Here is an 18883-nt window from a genome sequence, read left to right as displayed (position 1 = left end):
TCCCTCCTTGCATTTCACTAGAACTCCATTCCACTAATAAGCCCTGTTACCTTCCCCGGGCTGCCCACAGTGAGTCCGAGAACTCTTGCCTGTGTACTAACAGCCAACTGAGAGCTTGTGATTACACGTAGTATAGGTGTAGCATGTTCCCCTTTCCCAGGTGTATTACTTTGCACTTGGCACCATTCTAGTTCATGTCATGTTATCACGGAGTCATTCATTATTGAAAACATCGTTCTTTACAGCTTCAGTCTTCAATATCCTGAATAAAATGCTTGCTCTCAGTGTCATATTTCCCAAAATGCTGAGGAGACTTGGTTTTGCATTTTGGACATTTTGCTGTATAAAATACAAACCCAAGTCTTTTCAATTTACAATATATGTAGCTAATTTTATATTTAGCTACATTTTTATATATAAACATTTAGCTAATTTTCAGTTTTTTAATTTTCAGGTATGTTGTTTTTCTGTAACCAATTCATATTTGTTTGTATTAAACTCAAAAAACTGTTTTGAGTTGTCCCTAAGATATTTTTAGTCCTTCTACCTTTGATTGAAATATAAATGTTAATAAAGAGACAGTGTGGATTTACAATGGTCCATCAGTGCTCAGGGAAGATGCTTTAACTCTTAACATGTTCTTCCAAATAGTTTTTGCTTTTTGTTTTGCCAGGCACTTGCCTGTCAGCAAGCAAAGTCTTGGTGTTACGCATTTGAACTAAGATAAAAAATCAAAACTAAGGCTTTGTGGATGTGAGATTGTTACCTATTATGAACTCAGTTGGAATCCCATGCAGAATGCAAACTGAATAAAAGTGTGTAACAACCTGTTATTCAACACTTTGTGAAGCAACTAAAAGTAGTGGTCCACTAAGAAAAGCTGTATTTTGCAATGAAATTTAAATCAGCCATTAATTAAGGGCTTCTAGCAAACTTGAATGATTTTAGAGGTTTTTTTTTATTTTGGTGTCTTTAATAATTGAAGGCGTTGTTCTTGAACAGCCTTGCTGTTTGTGCATTATTGCCTGTGGAGACTAAGACTTCAAAAACTACACTACTGCGTACTTTGTACTTTTGGATGCTGTATATCATGCTTAGGGTTTCTTTTTTAAGGTATAATCATATTTTATAGAATCATAGAATCATAGAATAGTCCAACCCCCCTGCAATAAGCAGTGACATCTTCAACTGGATCAGGTTGCTCAGAGCCCCATCTAACCTGACATGGAATGTTTCCAGGGATGGGGCATCTACCACCTCTCTGGGAAACCTGTCCCAGTGTTTCACCACCCTCATCATAAAAAATTTCTTCCTTATATCTAGTCTGAATCTACCCTCTCTCAGTTTAAAACCATTTCCCCTTGTCCTATCGCTACAGGTCCTGCTAAAAACGCTGTCCCATCTTTCTTATAAGCCCCCTTTACGTACTGAAAGGCTGCTATAAGGTCTCCCCAGAGCCTTCTCTTCTCCAGGCTGAACAACCCCAACTCTCTCAGCCTGGCCTCATAGGAGAGGTGCTCCAGCCCTTGGATCATTTTCATGGCCCTCCTCTGGACCTGCTACAACAGGTCCATGTCTTTCCTGTGCTGAGGGCTCCAGAGCTGGACGCAGTACTGCAGGTGGGGTCTCACCAGAGCGGAGTAGAGGGGCAGAATCACCTCCTTCGACCTGCTGGCCACGCTGCTTTTGATGCAGCCCAGGATACGGTTGGCTTTCTGGGCTGTGAGTGCACATTGCTGGCTCATGTCCAGCTTTTTGTCCACCAGTACCCCCAAGTCCTTCTTGGCAGGGCTGCTCTCCATGCCTTCATCCCCCAGCCTGTATTGATACCAGGGGTTGCCCTGACCCAAGTGCAGGACCTTGCACTTGGCCTTGTTGAACCTCATGAAGTTCACATGGGCCCACTTCTCAAGTTTGTCCAGGTCCCTCTGGATGGCATCCCGTCCCTCAGGCATGTCAACCTCACCATTCAGCTTGGTGTTGTCTGCCAACTTGCTGAGGGTGCACTCGGTCCCACTGTCTGTGTCACTGATGAAGACATTAAACAGTACTGGACCCAACAAGGGCCCCTGAGGGAAAGCACTTGCCACTGATCTCCATCTGGACATTGAGTTGTTGACCACTACCCTCTGGATGTGACCATTCAACCAATTCCTCATCCACCGAACAGTCCACCCATCAAATCCATCTCTCTCCAATTTATTGAGAAGGATGTTGTGGGGGAGTACATCAAAGGCCTCACAGAAGTGCAGATAGATGACATCCATAGCTCTTCCCTTGTCCACTGATGTAGTCACTCCATCACAGAAGGCCAGTACGTTGGTTGGGCAGGAGTTGCCCTTGGTGAAGCCAAGGGTAATTTTATACAGTGTCATTATATGCAGGAATTTAATCTCTGCTCTTACTGCATTTTAATTTTCCATGGATCTGTGTTCACTTAGAATTGTTCTCTCAGGCTCTTGTGAAAATAAATTGCTGTGTATTTCCCATTGCAAAATTGTTTCAGAAATGGTTCAGAAGTGAGTTACATTTTCATTTTATGATCCTTCCTGTAGTTTTTTGCTTTTAGTGTTTGCATAGATTAAGATATACAGCACTTTATGAGTAAGAGGTTCCACCCAAAGCTGTATTTATTGTACAAATATGTATAACATTTCATTATGATTTTCTAACATGCCTTGCATAATGGTTTCTGACTTCCAGCTGGGTATAGTTTGTTTCCTCCTGGAGCACTTTCTGTGCAAAAACTTGTTCAGGAAACATATTCAGGAAATCATAGTCAAATTGATCGCCAACACACACTGAATCTGCACACAGTTCGTTTTGTGTTTCGACTTGAAAATCAGTGTTTCTAGGTGCTGAATAGTTTCAACCTACCTTTTTTTTTTAATTGATTTTCCAAAATGTAGCTGCGTGCTACTTAAACTCATTTTTGTAACTTTTAAAAGCTTTTGTCCAAAATACTTTAGAATTACATCACATAATTATTAAACTTATCCTGCCCACATTCCCTTAAAGACTGTGGAGGGGAACAGTATAAGAAGGTTCCAATTTTTTCATCTTTGAGTGCCTGTCTAAATAATGATTATTGGAAGCTATATGCCAGACTTGATAGACATTTGTTTTATACAGTAATACAGGTACTGAAGAGCAGGTGTTTAAAGTAATTATGTGTATAGAGTTTCATATTTGTATATTTTTAGCTGCTATTGGCCCGAATCTAACATACAGATGCTAGCTTGAGATGAAATTTTTACAGAACATGGATTGACACTAGTAATATTTCTTCAATTGTTTCTTTATCCCTACAGGAAATCCATTTACAATATGACTGGATCTTTACAAACTTAGTAACTTGCATGCCCACATTTTAAGCCAGTCTTGGTTTTGGAGATACACAAATCAAAGCACAAGTTTTCCTTTATTTGTGGAAAAAAGTATTTGGATGTTGAAATGAAGTAGCACTGTTCTCCAGTTATGCAAATTGCATATGTAAATACCTATATGAATGCATAAACTGATGGGTGCATGAAATGTACAAGTGCATAAAATTAAATCTGCCATGCAATTCAGCTTTTACAATGTTGATGTGCATATATAGTATTGGGTGAGGGAGAAAGAGGGAAGGGTTGCCTGAAAAAGAAGGTAAGTTACTTTTTAAATAACATTTTATGTATTAAAAGAAAGGCATAAGCAAAAAACCAACACACTCCTAGGACGTTCATGGATTGGTTACTCATAACAGGCTTACTATGGTAGGAGATATCTACAGGGTTCCAATACAAATATACAGGCAGCTCAAATACACTGGCAATCCAAAAGGTGCTTCACTTGTAGAGAGTCTGTCAGTTCTTTTGCCTATGACTACAGTCAAGTGAGATGAGTATAAAACTTTTCATTGATTTGATAGGTTTTGATTACCTTGACTTCTAAAATAATTTATTTAGGACACATAAAAATCAGAGAATTTTGGGAAAATCAGAAAATTTCCAAGTTTTAGTATTTGGAAAATGGGTTCATTGCTCTGGTGACCAGCTAAACTGAGCAAACACTGCCTAATTGTTTCTCATTTTTCATGTATGAACTATATGAACGGAATCAGGAATGGTATATTCCTTAAACTGAAACACCGAAGAGTAAGACTGACTTTTGTTAATATTTTTGGCTTCCAGCTTTACTGTGAGTACCCAAGATGTTGCGCAGACACTGGTTATAGGTCTGTTCTGCCAGAATAAATTAAAGGGAATGACTGCTAGGCCCCTCCTTTTTCTTTCTGGGAGAAGGATAATGCTCGCTCCACAACATTTGTTCCCCTCTCTGGAATCCTGCTGAATGAGAAAGTTTCCATCTGTTGAAATTACCATAAACATTTGTGGCTGATAGGAGACAGCACCTGGGACCTTGTAAGTGATAGCCTTTTTTCCACGATAGACTTGTGAGCGAGTAGACCAGAGAACACTGGAACTGCATAGAGACTTCATGCAGTGTGGCTCCTGCTTCCACAAAGCTAGACACAGGATGGGTTCCCAGCCTCTTTTTTGAAGAGGTGATGCACAGGTCTCTTTATGAGACCTTCTTATTGTGTGCCCTGATGGGAGGGGTTAGGATGAGCAAATTCAAAATTCGGGCCCTTTATGTTCACTGCTATTAATTTAATAGGTTAATAAAGGACATTACAATTGCCAAAACGAAAAATGCTAATAATGTACTACAGGATAGGTGTTTTGATAAGATTTAATAGCATTTGCATCCAGTTACACTTGATGGGTCATTTACTGCCTCATTCCAAATACTGGAAAGGCAAATATAAAACTTAATTTCTTAAATTTAATAACACAAGACTATATTATGTTCTAGAATTATGTCTTTACAGAAGACCGGTCACAGCTGCTATCTGGATGTGGGAGGCTGTGCCATTGTATTGACAGTTCCCTGTCATACAATATAGTTTAGGTCCGTCACACCGTATGTTAACTTCAGGAGAATTTTTTTTTAACTTCGTGGCTAACACATTCCTGTTAAACAGTTGTATCTAGTAAAAAAATATGGTCCATTTATGCATATCTGATTATTGGTGATATCATCATAGCTATCTGCAAGCAATCACTAGGTAACTTTGGGTGTAGTATTTCTACAGCAACGATCTCAGTGATGGCCCCATATACCATTCTTGCTGTAATTATTTGCTTAAGTTTATTTCCATCTCTACAGTGATATAATTAAAATAGCTATATACTTTGTGTCTGCTGAGCTGTGACAACTTAATCCACATGTCTCTGTTAAAATTTCCATCATATATAGTCATCTTCTTTCCTGCCTAGTAGCTACAAAAAAACTTCACCAGCACTGCATCTGAAAGGAGAAAGAAAGCAGAGATACAAAAGGGAAACATGATTTGCCTAAGGTTATACAACATGTCACAGCATTAATTTTCCACATTTCACATCCATAGGTTGCTTTGGGCAAAATTTGGCTTTTCAGCAGTTGAATCTATTCATATCCAGATGCTGCATTTTTCCTGACTTACGTAAGGGAGTGGCTTGGAGGCTATTTCAAGTTCAGTTGTTTCTTTGAATATTACCCTTGTTTCTTTATAGGTAATTTCAAGCAACTGCATCTGCAACTTGCTGCTAATTGTGATCTCTACTTGTGTTTTGCTTTATTACTTGAGTCACTTTGTGTGCCTTTGTTTTTATCTCAGTGAGGAGATAGATGATGTTCCTTACTACTTGTTTTTAACATTGTCACCATTCATTGCACTCCTTTGATAGCTGAAATCAAAAGCATCATATGTACATCCGAGGTTAGTTAAGAGGCATTCATGCATGGAAATTCCAGCTTTCTGCACTTTGTCAACACTTTCTATAGTTTTTGTAGTGGTAAATACTATGAACATGTTGAAAAAGTCTGGGGACAAAACTTGTGTCTCTGAGTAAGCCCAACGGAAAGTCACTTGTGTCTCCTGGAGTTGTCAGTGTTGTAGTCAGTTATTGAAAGGCTGCATCAGAGGCAGGGAAGTTTCTGTATCTTCCAGAATCCATGAAAGACAGTCATGTCATTATTCAGATTAGAAAGGGGAGTGAATATAAACAAACACGTACTACAAAATACATACTAAGATGTTTTTCTTCTTTGAGGTAAACCTCCCATACTCAGTTTTCTAAACTGTTTTACTATACAGCCTTCTTCTGCGTAAGAAGATTCACAGTCTTTTTCTTTGTGTTTGTACAGAATCTTGCACACAAAATCCTGGTCTGTGATTAAGATTCATTTGTACCACTTCAGTGTTACTCCCACTAACAGTTTGGACAAGCATTATCATCTAATGCACAGTGCATTGTACTGGTATTCATGATTGGGATCTTTGCTTAATTCTATTATTGCTGACCTGCTGTATAATCTTTGGCAAGCCAGCAGACCTTGCTGTTTCACTGTTTCTACGTTCCCTTTCCCTTTCCCTAGCTTGACTTACGTTAGTAAATATTTTCTTACTGCTTCTGCAATGTGCAGCAAAAATTAGTCTCAGATCTTGACTGGGCTTTTTATGTTTTGCTCTACTTCACCAGACAAAGATATTTGAAAGAAATGCACAGAATTTAATCCCATTTTACTTGCATTTAAAAGTAGTGGTCCCTGTACAACTAAATTCCAAGCTTCCAAAATTTTTGGGAAGAACGAGCCTGTCTATTAAACTGAGCTATGACCAGAATTGTGCAAAATATTTGCAAATAACCCTTATAAAATTTCTCTAGCTTTAATATTTGTCATAAATGTTATCCTCCAGCTACACTTTCTAGAAAGCTGCTCATGAATCATATTTGTGAATGTGATTTCAGGAAATATATAGTTTGGTTAAGAACAGGTACCTCGTTCTGATGCCCTTATATTCAGTGAATAACTGAAACATGCAGATAAAACTTGTGGGCCGGTTTTAAGGGCTGGAATTTCAACTTCATTATGATCCTGCCGCAACAGCTCAAAAAAAGTTAGTGCATAATGCTCATAATGCTGCTGCAAATCTTGCAGTCTTTGCCTATTTCATGATGAGTTGAATTGTTATCAAATGTGTATATATTTATTTTATAAACTTTTGAGGGACAATGCATATTTTAAAATAATTATGTAAAGCAATTTGTTTATGCCAAATGCTTCAATTTATAATGAAATAAGAAGGTATAAAATATTTTGAACTCCTATAACTGCAGCAAATTCAAAACAGAAATGTAGCAAATTGTCAGCCTTATGTTTGTATAAGAATTCAGGCCAGATTTGGCCATTAAATAATCCAAATGGGAATTTCATCTAGTTCTTTGGTTATTTATGCTCCCTCCCATATACTGTGCTTTAATTTTGCCTTTGACTTTGTAAGAGATACTGATTGGGATTGCTGAATTAGGAGTTCTCCCATTTGAAAGACTGTAGAGAATAAAGACCAGTGTAGAGTATGCAGCTGGATTTGTGTCTAAACCACAAAAGGTGAATACAGATATTCATATAATCATATTTTCCTATAAATAGTAAAAGATGGTGAAAGGTATGCAAATAATCTCTATTTTCTCCCAAGCAGATAGAATCATAGAATCACTTAGGTTGGAAAAGACCCTTAAGATCATCGAGTCCAACCGTTAACTGAGCACTGCCAAATCCACCACTGAACCATGTCTCTAAGCACCACATCTATATGTCTTTTAAATACCTCCAGGGATGGAGACTCAACCACTTCCCTGGGCAGCCTGTTCCAGTGCTTGACAACCCTTTTGGTGAAGAAATTCTTCCTAATAGCTAATCTAAACCTCTCCTGGAGCAACTTGAGGCCATTTCCTCTCATCCTATCACTTGTTACCTGGGAGAAGAGACCGACCCCCACCTCTCCTCAACCTCCTTTCAGGTAGTTGTAGAGAGCCATAAGGTCTCCCCTCAGCCTCCTTTTCTCCAGGCTAAACAACCCCAGCTCCCTCAGCCGCTCCCCATCAGACTTGTGCTCCAGACCCTTCACCAGCTTCGTTGCCCTTCTCTGGACACGCTCCAGCCCCTCAATGTCTCTCTTGTAGTGGGGGTCCCAAAACTGAACACAGTATTCGAGGTGCGGCCTCACCAGTGCCAAGTACAGGGGGAAATGTTAGATGTTAGTAATGCCTGGTAACATACACATCAGAAGGTAGAATCTCATGGACAAAAATGCATACCTGCTTGAGCCACGTGCAATAATGGTAAGTCATAAGGCAAATGTGAGTAAAAACCTCAAAATGTGATTCTGCATTGTTTCTTTCATGAAAGTACCAAAACAGGCTACAAAGAAATGTGACTGGGTTGACTTCACCTTTTATAGTTTATTTTCCCAAGAGTGTGAATAACAGTCAGAACTGTTTACCAGTACAGCAGAAGTCTTCAGTTTCTCCACTTATGTTAACAGCCCATAGCTTCTATAATTATTACTTTGTTTTTATTGTTCTAATTTATTTGACATTCACAAAATTTGCAAAGGACTGTAATCATCCCTATCCTATTTCTAATACCTCTGAGACCATATGTTCTGATGTTGTCATAACCAGTTATATCGAGCACACTTACATAAATACAAATGGAATCCCAGAACATCGTATCTGGGAAACACTGTCATGCCTGCAAACAGCAAAAATACTTATTCAGATCATTTACAATCAGAAGAAGCAATCATATTATCAGTGTGCAAGACCCTGGAGGAATCTTTTGAGGTTAGTTAAGAGGCATCAGCTTTGCTTTGCCGAACAAAATACAGTAAATAAGAGATTTGGCTCATGGATGTCAAGAGTGGTCTTGAGACTGACTTGAGAAGCATAAAACTTTTATCAAATAAATTATCCTATAATGTGTAAAAAAAAGAAACCAATAGTGTCTATAAAATTGCACAGTAGTACACCTGTAAAGGTTATGGTTCATTATTGTTTAGATATTCAATAATACCTGTATATTTACTCTGAGTATAAGAATTCTGGAGCAAATACATAAAAGCATCTTCATTAAAAAAACAATTTGTATGCTAAATGAGTTATTGTTCAGTGTAGAAAAGAGTTTTTCCACAGTTTTTAGCAATAAACTGGGAAACACCTTTTAATCCCATGAAAAAATACATAGTCCTGTTGTATTTAATGATTTTTTAAAAAGAATGAAATCTGTCATTTGTGAATTGCATTGAGTTTTCTCTGATTGTTCCCTGCCCGACGAAAGAAGTTTAAAATGTTGTTATTCACTTTGAAAACTACCTTATCTACTTCAAAGGGAAACTCTTAAGAATAATCCACTTAATATTGCAAGGCACTTCTGTGATAATGTGACAAATCTTACAGATAGATAAGATTTCTCTTTGCCAAAAGCCTTTATATAATAAAGGAAATGATTGTTATGAAACAGGGGCATAAAAAAGGATAAAGGACTCCAAAGAATTTAAAAGGAAAAAAAAACCTAGAAAAAAGAAGGGTATTGCTTGAATCCAGAGATGGAAGATTCTTTTCAGAATAGAATTAGTGGGAGACATTGTTCCGCTATTTCACAAAATCTCTGGTGAGACCTGGTATTACACCAAATTAACTTGTTTTATCACAAGGCCAGGTCCTTGTGACACTTGTCACCCTCTGAGGTGGATTTGCTGATCTTTACCTCAACAAAGTGTTTCTACTTAGAATTTTGAAAGTGAATTCAAATCCTTGTATAGGATGATCTACCTAATTTCCTGCTTTACCTTGAGCTCTCTCAGAGAACCAACATGGATGCAGAGTTACAAGGAACCGAGCAGGTAATTCCTCCTGCAGTAACTCATCCTACAAAATGCAGCAGCAGTGCCAGTCTCAGCTGACACTGAAGAAGGGTAAATGTCTCTCCTTTTCTACTTTTAATGGTTCTTCTATCAGTGTCCAGCCAACCTGGGGAGTTCTGCAGGTGAAAGGGACAAGAAGACTGCAAGGAGATATGACATGTCATGGAATTATACATTAGTTGGGAATAAAACCTGTCATTGTTTCTCCTACAAGATTTATAAATTCCTCTCTAGTTTCAGTGTGCATTAAGCTTTCGGTATCCACATAATATGTGTGTATAGAAACAAGCTTTACTTTCTCCTTGAAATATGTGAGGGCAAATGATTTTGTAAATGTGAATACCCTAGTTTTCTGCTGTGGTATTAACAGCTTATATCCATACGTAACATCTTTGCTATCTGTGGAGATGGGGTCTATGCTCATTTGCATTTGTACGAGGAGATCTTAATATTAAACTATTGAAAACCAATGAAATAGAGAACAGGTTATAGTCTCTGGATCCTCTGACAATTAAGGTGTTTAGAACCTAGGACTGCACAGTCCTAGGTGGTTTTGATCAAGTTCTCCAAGCCGTACCACTGATTTGCTGATAGCCCCAAGTCCATGCTTTCTTTTCTTTAGACAATTAATAGAGTAAATACATCACAGGTACATCCTGAACATTCATAAAAAATCTCTTCCATGAAACTTAGGTGGAATGACAAGGCATACATCATGATAAGAAATTTATTATTATATCTCTAGCTCAAGGAACTACTTAGTAAAGAGGGCTTGAAGCTTAATAGCATGACCAAAAGCTTAATAGAGCTGACCAGAAGACAGGAAACCAGAAATGGTGGAATGAAATTTCTTCCAAACTATCCAATCTCTCCCAGCTATCACCTATTTTTTCTAATCTGTTGCTAAGAGATTAGGAGGTAGACAGATGTTTTACACATCTAGGCTTACAGGCATGGGTTATTGCCCACAATCAATAGTTTAAACTTTCTTCGGTCTTGGAACTATTTTTGTGAGATACATTATCTTTGATAACAGTAGGACATTGTGGAGGAAATATCTGTTCAGAAATTAAGAGAAGAAAGTGGAGTACAGAGTCAGCATCATAGCAGCTACTTATAGTAGCATGTAAGTTAGATTGTCTTGGAATTGGGAAAAGCATCTTTTAGTTTCTTTGTATATTAAGTCAAACCTTTTGTTACATTGTCTCTAAAACAGCAATAGCAAAGGTATCACTTTATGCAGGTTATAACACTTTCAGGACATGGAATGTTCATTTTTTATGATTTGGTGTGTGCATCTTTATCAAATTATTTCAAAGAACAAAAAACCTGTTTCTTTTTTTACCTGTGACTAAACTGGATACAATTAGTGGCAGGACCAGCATTTGCAGCATTCTCATAAGTAGTTCTCCTGGAAATGAAAAGTACTTGACTTCCCGATAGCTCATCTTATATGATCGGAGAGAAAATCCAAGGATTACACCTGAAGAGAGGGAAAAGATATCATGACTTACTCTTCTAAAGTAGTAGTAACATCTGAACATGAATATCTGTATAGTACTTACTTGATGTATCTGATTGTAACATGCAGTTTTTATTACGCCCCAGATTGCACTCCGGATTTGCTCTCTCAAATATCAACTACTATTATGAATAGTCCTGCTGAAGCCATTAAATTATTTTTCACTGTAACAAATTCAGAAGGTTATTTGTGCTGCTATTTTTTTAAATCTGGAGTAATGTAAAAGGGACATCCTGAGCATTAATGAAAAGGAAAGAGTCCCTGCTACTGAAGCCAAATGCTTTGAGTTCTGGGATTTTGACTGTAATCATGTATGAAATGCATATATATACTAGCTACCAACCTTCAGAAGTCTTGTCCATGCCTGTTTACTTTGTGGGGCCTGATCCTGTAGATGTGTATCAGATTGGATAACCAGGACAGACATATTTGAGAATCCCCTTGTGGTTAGGTCTTTACACAGCAAAACAGCATCAGGGGGTAAATAGCTTTACACAGGCCTACCTTCAGAAACACAGGCACTTGCAAAGAAGCAGCTAATCGGGGTTGGAAGATCTTACTGGATGATTAAGTGGTAGGTTTCAGTGCCTGCGGGAGTGGGGTAAGGGAGTGCCTGGATCCATTTATCTTGCTGGGAACAGAAAAATGGTGCTTGCGATATATTTACAAATGGAAGCCATAGACAGGCTGACGTGGCAACCTAAACTTCTCAGCTAGAACTTCATAGATTTTGTCCTGTACTTGGCACCAACTGCCTTATTTGCTTATTTGGGTAATTATTTCATTAATTGACACAACTAGTTACAATTGACTGAATGTTAAATGGTTTGGTGCCTATCTGATGTAGGTTTTCTATATCCAGCCAGTATCAGGAACACTCCTTAACCATACAGATGGTGAAACTCAGCTATCCCTCGTTCCCATTCCTGACTCCATGTTGCTTCCCCACTGCCTACTACTGGCATTTGTGCCAACTGTGGCTGTATAGAAAGTTGGATCAGAGAATTGATCCTGCTGCAAAAATAATTTATTTTACTGAGTTAATTTTCAGCCAGGTCAATTCCTTGAGGTAATTTGTTTGCATGGCTCACAAAGGAATAGGTAGGAATGTGCCTTGGAGAAGAGTGGGACTGCCCTTTTTGGCAGATAGGCAGACTTAGATTTCCTAAAACTTTTCATGAAACTGCATCCTTAGTGATGTTAGGCAGCAGGGCATTCAAGCTCATTTCTAGATCATGTCAGAACTTGGGTACATCCTGAAAATGCCGTAACATTGAACACTTCTGGAAACTGCTACTTCCAATTCTTACTCACTTTATGTTTTTGGGTTTTTTTAATCAGATTTTAGATTGGCACATCCATACAACAGATAATATCTTCATGCCAAATTTTACTAGCTAAAATATGCTGTTATACCTCCAACACTAGCTTATTGCCATCTACTGATGTAAGGAAACAGCTATAACTCTCATGTTGGCGACCCTGTCTGATCATGCTGTTAGGGACTTCAGCAAGTTGGTTAAGTTAGAGGAGTCCAGAAGTGTCTTGTGTATTACAGAAAATCTCAGTTTTACTGGATGGGAGAAAAGTGATTAGAGCACAACTGGAACCAAGCATGGAGTTCACACTGTGGAAGAGAGTGGTGGGACTAGAAGGCATTTGTTTTAGTCTCATTCATGTTCTGTAGACTCAGGTAGTCAAAGTGCATTTTGCATGAATGATTTTTTTAGGTAAAAGTAGATCATAAACTGCATAGAGGAAGGGCCTCTGAATTATTCTTGATTAAAAGACGTGCTTTAGAGTTTCCCTTCTTTTCAATAAGGTTTTAAATTCCACTGCAGTGTTACTACTTATTTTCTTTTTATATGGGAAACACATTTCCCAGATATAAAGAATCCATCGGGACCTTTTGTTTCTGCACTTAATGAGCACTACATTTTGACAACTGGATAACAAGCAAATAGAGCTAGACCAGTTTCTTACTTAGGCCACAGTCCTGCAATTAGTTCCACATGAATTAATCTCTGCACTAGTACAAAGCCTCACTGAAGTTAGTAAGGGTTTCTAAAGCTGATATAAGAACTAGTCCTTATGCTATACTATAAGGGCTTGATTATCTGGTCCACTACTCTCCAGGCAGTACAAAGTGGCCTAAGAGAGAATCAGGGCCTGAGTAGATGGCTGTAGATATTATTGCTAGAGAGAGTAAGTTTCTGAAGTTCCATGTAAACCTGTTGAGCCAAAAATTATTGCTTTTTTTGTCCTAAAGTGCTCTGTGCATAATTACAGGGTTGCCCAGCACTGCAGTTCACAAAAAGAATTTCTGGGATGTGGAAAAAATGTGCCCTGGTAGTGTATTGTGGTGAACTGGGTCAACACCCGATAGTTACTAATTCTTCAGCTTTAATCTTAGCACTGCTATTAATTTGTATGCAGTCATGCCTAAGCCGTAAGAACCTTGCTCTGACACAGTTTCCCTACTTATAAAATAGATATAGTAGTAGTTGCTTCACAGATGTTTCTGCAAATTGTGTTCACATAGTGATCTTAGCAGCACAAGAGGGAATTCAAGCAAATTATTTCCTCATTGTAGTCTGTGATAATGAAAGCAGAACAGCATGATTTTACCAGTCTGTCTTGATTTTAGAATATATGCAGATGAAACTTTATTTTCTGTTCTGAGTTTAAATACCTAGATACTGGGTATTACATCCTGCCTGACAAAGTATTATTAACAAAAATTATGAAACAGAAAACTCAAACTTGGCAGGGTAGCTTTGACTTCTTTGAATTCACTTCTCAGAACCAACATTCACAGGTTTTAAACAGGGAGATAACAGCATACAATGATGATTTAAAGATAGACACAATGACTAAATACCAAAATAAATTTGGGAAGACCTGGTAGGAGGTACTAAACATTTGGAAGATGTGCAGTATTTCAACAACCATCCATGTCTCTGTGTGTGGTAAGAGTTGTAGTGCTTAGCACCCTCCATGATCAGGACTGAGAAGATTAAATACTGGAGCTGGCCTTTGTCAGTAAAAGTTTCAAGTTTCTGATTAATTCTGGAAATTATAATGAAACAAAGCCTTGTGTGAAACAAGCTCCCACAACCTGTTGTGCAGGTTTCTGTCTACCCTTTGTAACAGAAAAGAACAACTGATCAACGCTATCAGAGCCTGACTTTTCAAACAGTAAATGGTGTACCATTTCTGCACCGCAGGGAAGAGTAGAATTCTCGACAGAGTTTGTTGGGCTTTTTTTGGACAAGAATCAGTAGTGCTTGTTTAAGTTAAGGAGCTGAATTCTATACATGTGTATAGTTGTATAACAGAACCATATTGATGAAAAATCTATACAGTTCATAATGAAGAAGCAAATGAGATTAGAGTTATAAAAAGATTTTTGAGGTGTTCTTGTCAGTCATATAGTCAAATTTATGGAAAACTTGATTTGCAGATAATTCTGATGACAATCAGAACAATCCTTCAACTAAACCATTTCATTGCATTGTTATATCAATGTAGATGTTCAAAATAAAATTCAATCTGTATGAACACAGTGAAGAGCGAATTTAAAACTTGAAAGGAGCAGAAGCTGAAAATAATTGTGATAGTGATGGGAATGGGATGGAAATGGCAAAAATGGCAGATATGATTTGGGATTGCTTATTTCTGAGATAGGAAGACACTGACAAATGGCCTAGAGTTTTCACTTCTAGGCTGCAGTACCAGAAAGGAAACAATAAAGTCTTCATGTCAAGCTTTAAAAACTATGGGTATACCTGTAATTGCTAAGAAGCATGCAACCTTCCATATAAAATTTCTTAAATGGATTAACTTCAAAGTGTGATGAAGTGAGCGCTAAAATCAGGGTCTGAAGCAGCAAGACAAAAATTAATACTTTTGTAATACTCAGTTTTTTAGGAATAGATTTGTTATGAAGATGGTTCTTTTTTGTTTGGTTGTTTTTTACAAAAAAAGATTGTTGTAGTGATCTACCAGAGTATCATCAACTTATATATAATTCCTTAAATTGAATTTGAAAATGAACTTTAAAATCCACCATGGAGAAAATGAAGTTCTTAATTGCATGGCAAAATGCCTTGGTCTCACAATGGTAGAGAGCTGCTTCACGTGATTCTTTGTGTTGTATAGATGAAATAGGTTGCACACCTACACATGGGTTTAAAACACCACATCAGAAAAAAAAAAAAAGAGCCATAACACTTAGAGGATGAGAAATGGGGCTTTGCTCAGATCTAAATGCTCATTCAAGAACTTTAGGGAAGCTTAAGTCTATCCTCCTCCTTGGCCTACTTTGAAGAATTAGATATAAAAATTTCAAAGACAGGATTATTTTTTTCACTACTTCAAATAATTAATAATTCTAAGGGAATAAGGAAGGTCCTAATTAGCATGACGTTTTTAAGTGAACAATAGCAGCAGTTATGTTAAATAAGTGAAGTCTCAATTTTTAAAATGAATCCTTATGAGCTTCTGGTCTCTCTCTTATTTCAGAAACACAGAGGAATTAAGACCATACCATTACTTGGAGTTAATATTTTTTTAAATGTCCATGCTCTCTACTGTATTTTCCTGCAGAAAGTAGAAAATCTAGCAGTATTACCTTTTAATTGATCAAAAATCACTCAAGCATATTTAAAGAGGAAATTACTAGGTAGTATATTCATGACAGTGCACAAGCTGCCTTTTCTGTATGAATGCTTGCCAGTTCAAACAGAACCCACCAATAAGAGTTACATACACTTCTGCTTTTCACCGGTAAATACCAAAACACAGTTAAATGAGGTCCGTATCGATATCCTTTTCTTTAATAGATGAGGTACAGACTTACTTTTTCTTTTCCAGTAGGAAATAGAAAACTCCATAATAACTGGAAAAGAATACCTTAAACTAGGTAGAACGGTGCACTAAAGTAACAGCTGTTAATAGTGCTCTTCCAGAAAACCTTGTAACCAGCAAGCAAATAACATTTTGTTCTATAACAGAAATTGGGCTAGAGCCAGTAAGAGAATCAGGCTCCTACCAGTTTAATGGGACGTTGTATATTTCTGTTAGCTGCACAGCCTTTTAATTCTTATGTTCCTGCAGAGCTCTGGAATGAATGCTTTTGTTCTTTGGGTCATTTGTTTCTGCTTAATTTACCATTTTGTTCTGACACCTTTTCTTCTAACAACCAGTTTCAGATAAGGCTGCAACTGTATTTACTTCAGACAAACAGGTAAATCACTTCTCTAGCGATAAGAAATACTTCAAGTTGCCGACAAAATCACACTTGTTCTTAATCTCTTTCTTTGCTGGCCACAGGAACCACAGACTCACCAATTCACTTGCATGCTTTTGCTTTTCATCTTTTTTTTCCCATAATTTTATATTGAACCTTCCCCCCACCCTCATCCCCCTTGTATATATCACCTTTCTCCTTCCTTACTTTCTGGTTTTCCTTATGTAGGTAGGGAGGTATGTTCCCTTTGAAATCATTTTGTTGAACCTAAATACTAGGTACCTAACCAAAATATTCAATACCTAAATACTGCAGCAGATGTTTTTTGTGATTGTTTTGTTACTTCTACTAATTTTATCTTACAGATTAGCTCTTATTATGCTAAATATTGTTTAGTAGCTAACTAGCTACATTTTTTATTCAGTTCATTTAATTTAGGACTGCAGCAGAGTTACTGCTCTTAAGTATTTGAGAACTACTTCTTGTATTATACAGTCATCAGTGCTGCCTTACTACATCTCTTTGACCTTTTTTATCCTAAAGGTGTAAGATTATGACCCTCTTTAAAGGTCCTTCACACAAAGTATATTTGATGGGATAACCTAAAAAGTGCTTTATGAATCTTCATTCCAAAAAAGCAGAAATTCCCTTGGTTCAGGAGAGACAGGTACAGGCTTTTTTGTCCAAGTTCTGTGGTAGGCAAATAAGGTAAGGAGGGGCATCAAAGTGAGGGGAATAATGCTGTGGAGAGCACCAAATTGCTACAGCCAGGAAACAACTGCAGTTTAAGCTGATCTTTTTTATAGAATAGAATAGAATAGAATAGAATAGAATAGAATAGAATAGAATAGAATAGAATATTTTCCATTGGAAGGGACCTACAATGATCACTGAGTCCAACTGCCTGACCACTTCAGGGCTGACCAAAAGTCAAAGCATGTTGTTAAGGGAATTGTCCAAATGCCTCCTAAACACTGACAGGCTTGGGGCATCGACCACCTCTCTGGGAAGCCTGTTCCAGTGTTTGACCACCCTCTCAGTAAAGAAATGATTCCTAATGCCCCGTCTAAACCTCTGCTGGTGCAGCTTTGAGCCATTCCCATGTGTCCTGTCACTGGGTACCAGGGAGAAGAGCTCAGCACCTCCCTCTCCACTTCCTCAGAAAGCTGTAGAGAGCAATGAGGTCACCCCTCAGCCTCCTTTTCTCCAAACTAGACAAACCCGAAGTCCTTACTTCAATGCACTTACAATTGTCAGATACTGACATGGGGGCTAAACCAGAGAGGAACTATATTTTACTGGGTTAGTTTTCTGCCAGATTAGTTCCCTGGACAGGTTTACTGCTGTGCTAGATGATGGTGGTGCTGGTGTGACGGCAAGGAAGGAAAGCAAACATTTGGGGGTTGAACTATTCAGCCAGAGACTGAGATAGGACTGGCTTAATCAATCACAGAAACATACCCTTAAGCAATCAGTTACTCTTCCTATGGCAATCCAGAATTGGAGCTAATAGGTAGCTTAAAATTCCTTCAATTCTCTTCTCCTGAGGTTGAATTTAGAGCAAATGTTTTCCACATGCCCTTGCTTCTCTGTTTCAGACCTCAGGAAGACCAAGTATCAATTGGCTTAATAAACTAGCTATTACTCCTCTACAGCTCTCATCTGACAGACACCCAGTAGAGGATCTCACATGTATAGGCGTATATATTTTCGTGTGATATGTTCCTTCTCTTTTAACCGGATGATGCCAGTGCACTAGACACCTTAAGGACCTGTGCTCCAAATAGCTTTTATAGGTGGCTATATTGAAGTAGAATATGGATTAATTTTGACACAAATAGCTACCTCTCCTTTGCTTGAGACATATCATGAGGGGAGTCATGGGAGAAGTACCATAGAAGAGCAAGATATCCTGGACATGACTGGGGTCCAGAAGATCCCAATAATATGACATATTGTGGTATGGGATGGTTCCAGCAGCAAAGTCATACCTTACAACTTGTTGACCTCATTCTGCCGGGAAGAATGAACTACCTGTTTTAACTGTATGTAAAACACGTATCTACTTTAGTCAGGATGCACTCTACTTATTGTGCACAAATGGACTACCTGTGGTAGTTCTGGATGGCATATACTGATTTGTGGCAGGCCTGACACTTTCTGGGAGTGCTGAAGTCATTGCTCGCATGCTACAGAGCCTATTGTGCATGCACATGTGCACTCTGGGGCTCTCCGAGACTTCCAGATATCAAGCAATTTAGCTGAAACTCCTGCTGCAACTAAGCTGCAACTAAGCTGTGAAAGATCAGAGAACATC

At 38.0% G+C, this 18883-nt stretch overlaps 1 protein-coding gene across 1 annotated transcript in view; it reads right to left on the bottom strand.

The window, feature by feature from the left end:
• The window catches only part of SLC1A3 (solute carrier family 1 member 3), a 74582-nt gene that overhangs the window by 42748 nt on the left and 12951 nt on the right, over positions 1 to 18883 (bottom strand). The window contains exon 3 of the mRNA XM_075488544.1: positions 11139 to 11276. Coding sequence (XP_075344659.1) covers positions 11139 to 11276 — 138 coding nt within the window. The remainder of the gene's footprint in view (positions 1 to 11138; positions 11277 to 18883) is intronic.

This window comes from Mycteria americana, chromosome Z, assembly GCF_035582795.1.
Source record: "Mycteria americana isolate JAX WOST 10 ecotype Jacksonville Zoo and Gardens chromosome Z, USCA_MyAme_1.0, whole genome shotgun sequence".
Lineage (NCBI taxonomy): Eukaryota > Metazoa > Chordata > Aves > Ciconiiformes > Ciconiidae > Mycteria > Mycteria americana.
This window is presented reverse-complemented; position numbering and strand designations above follow the sequence as displayed.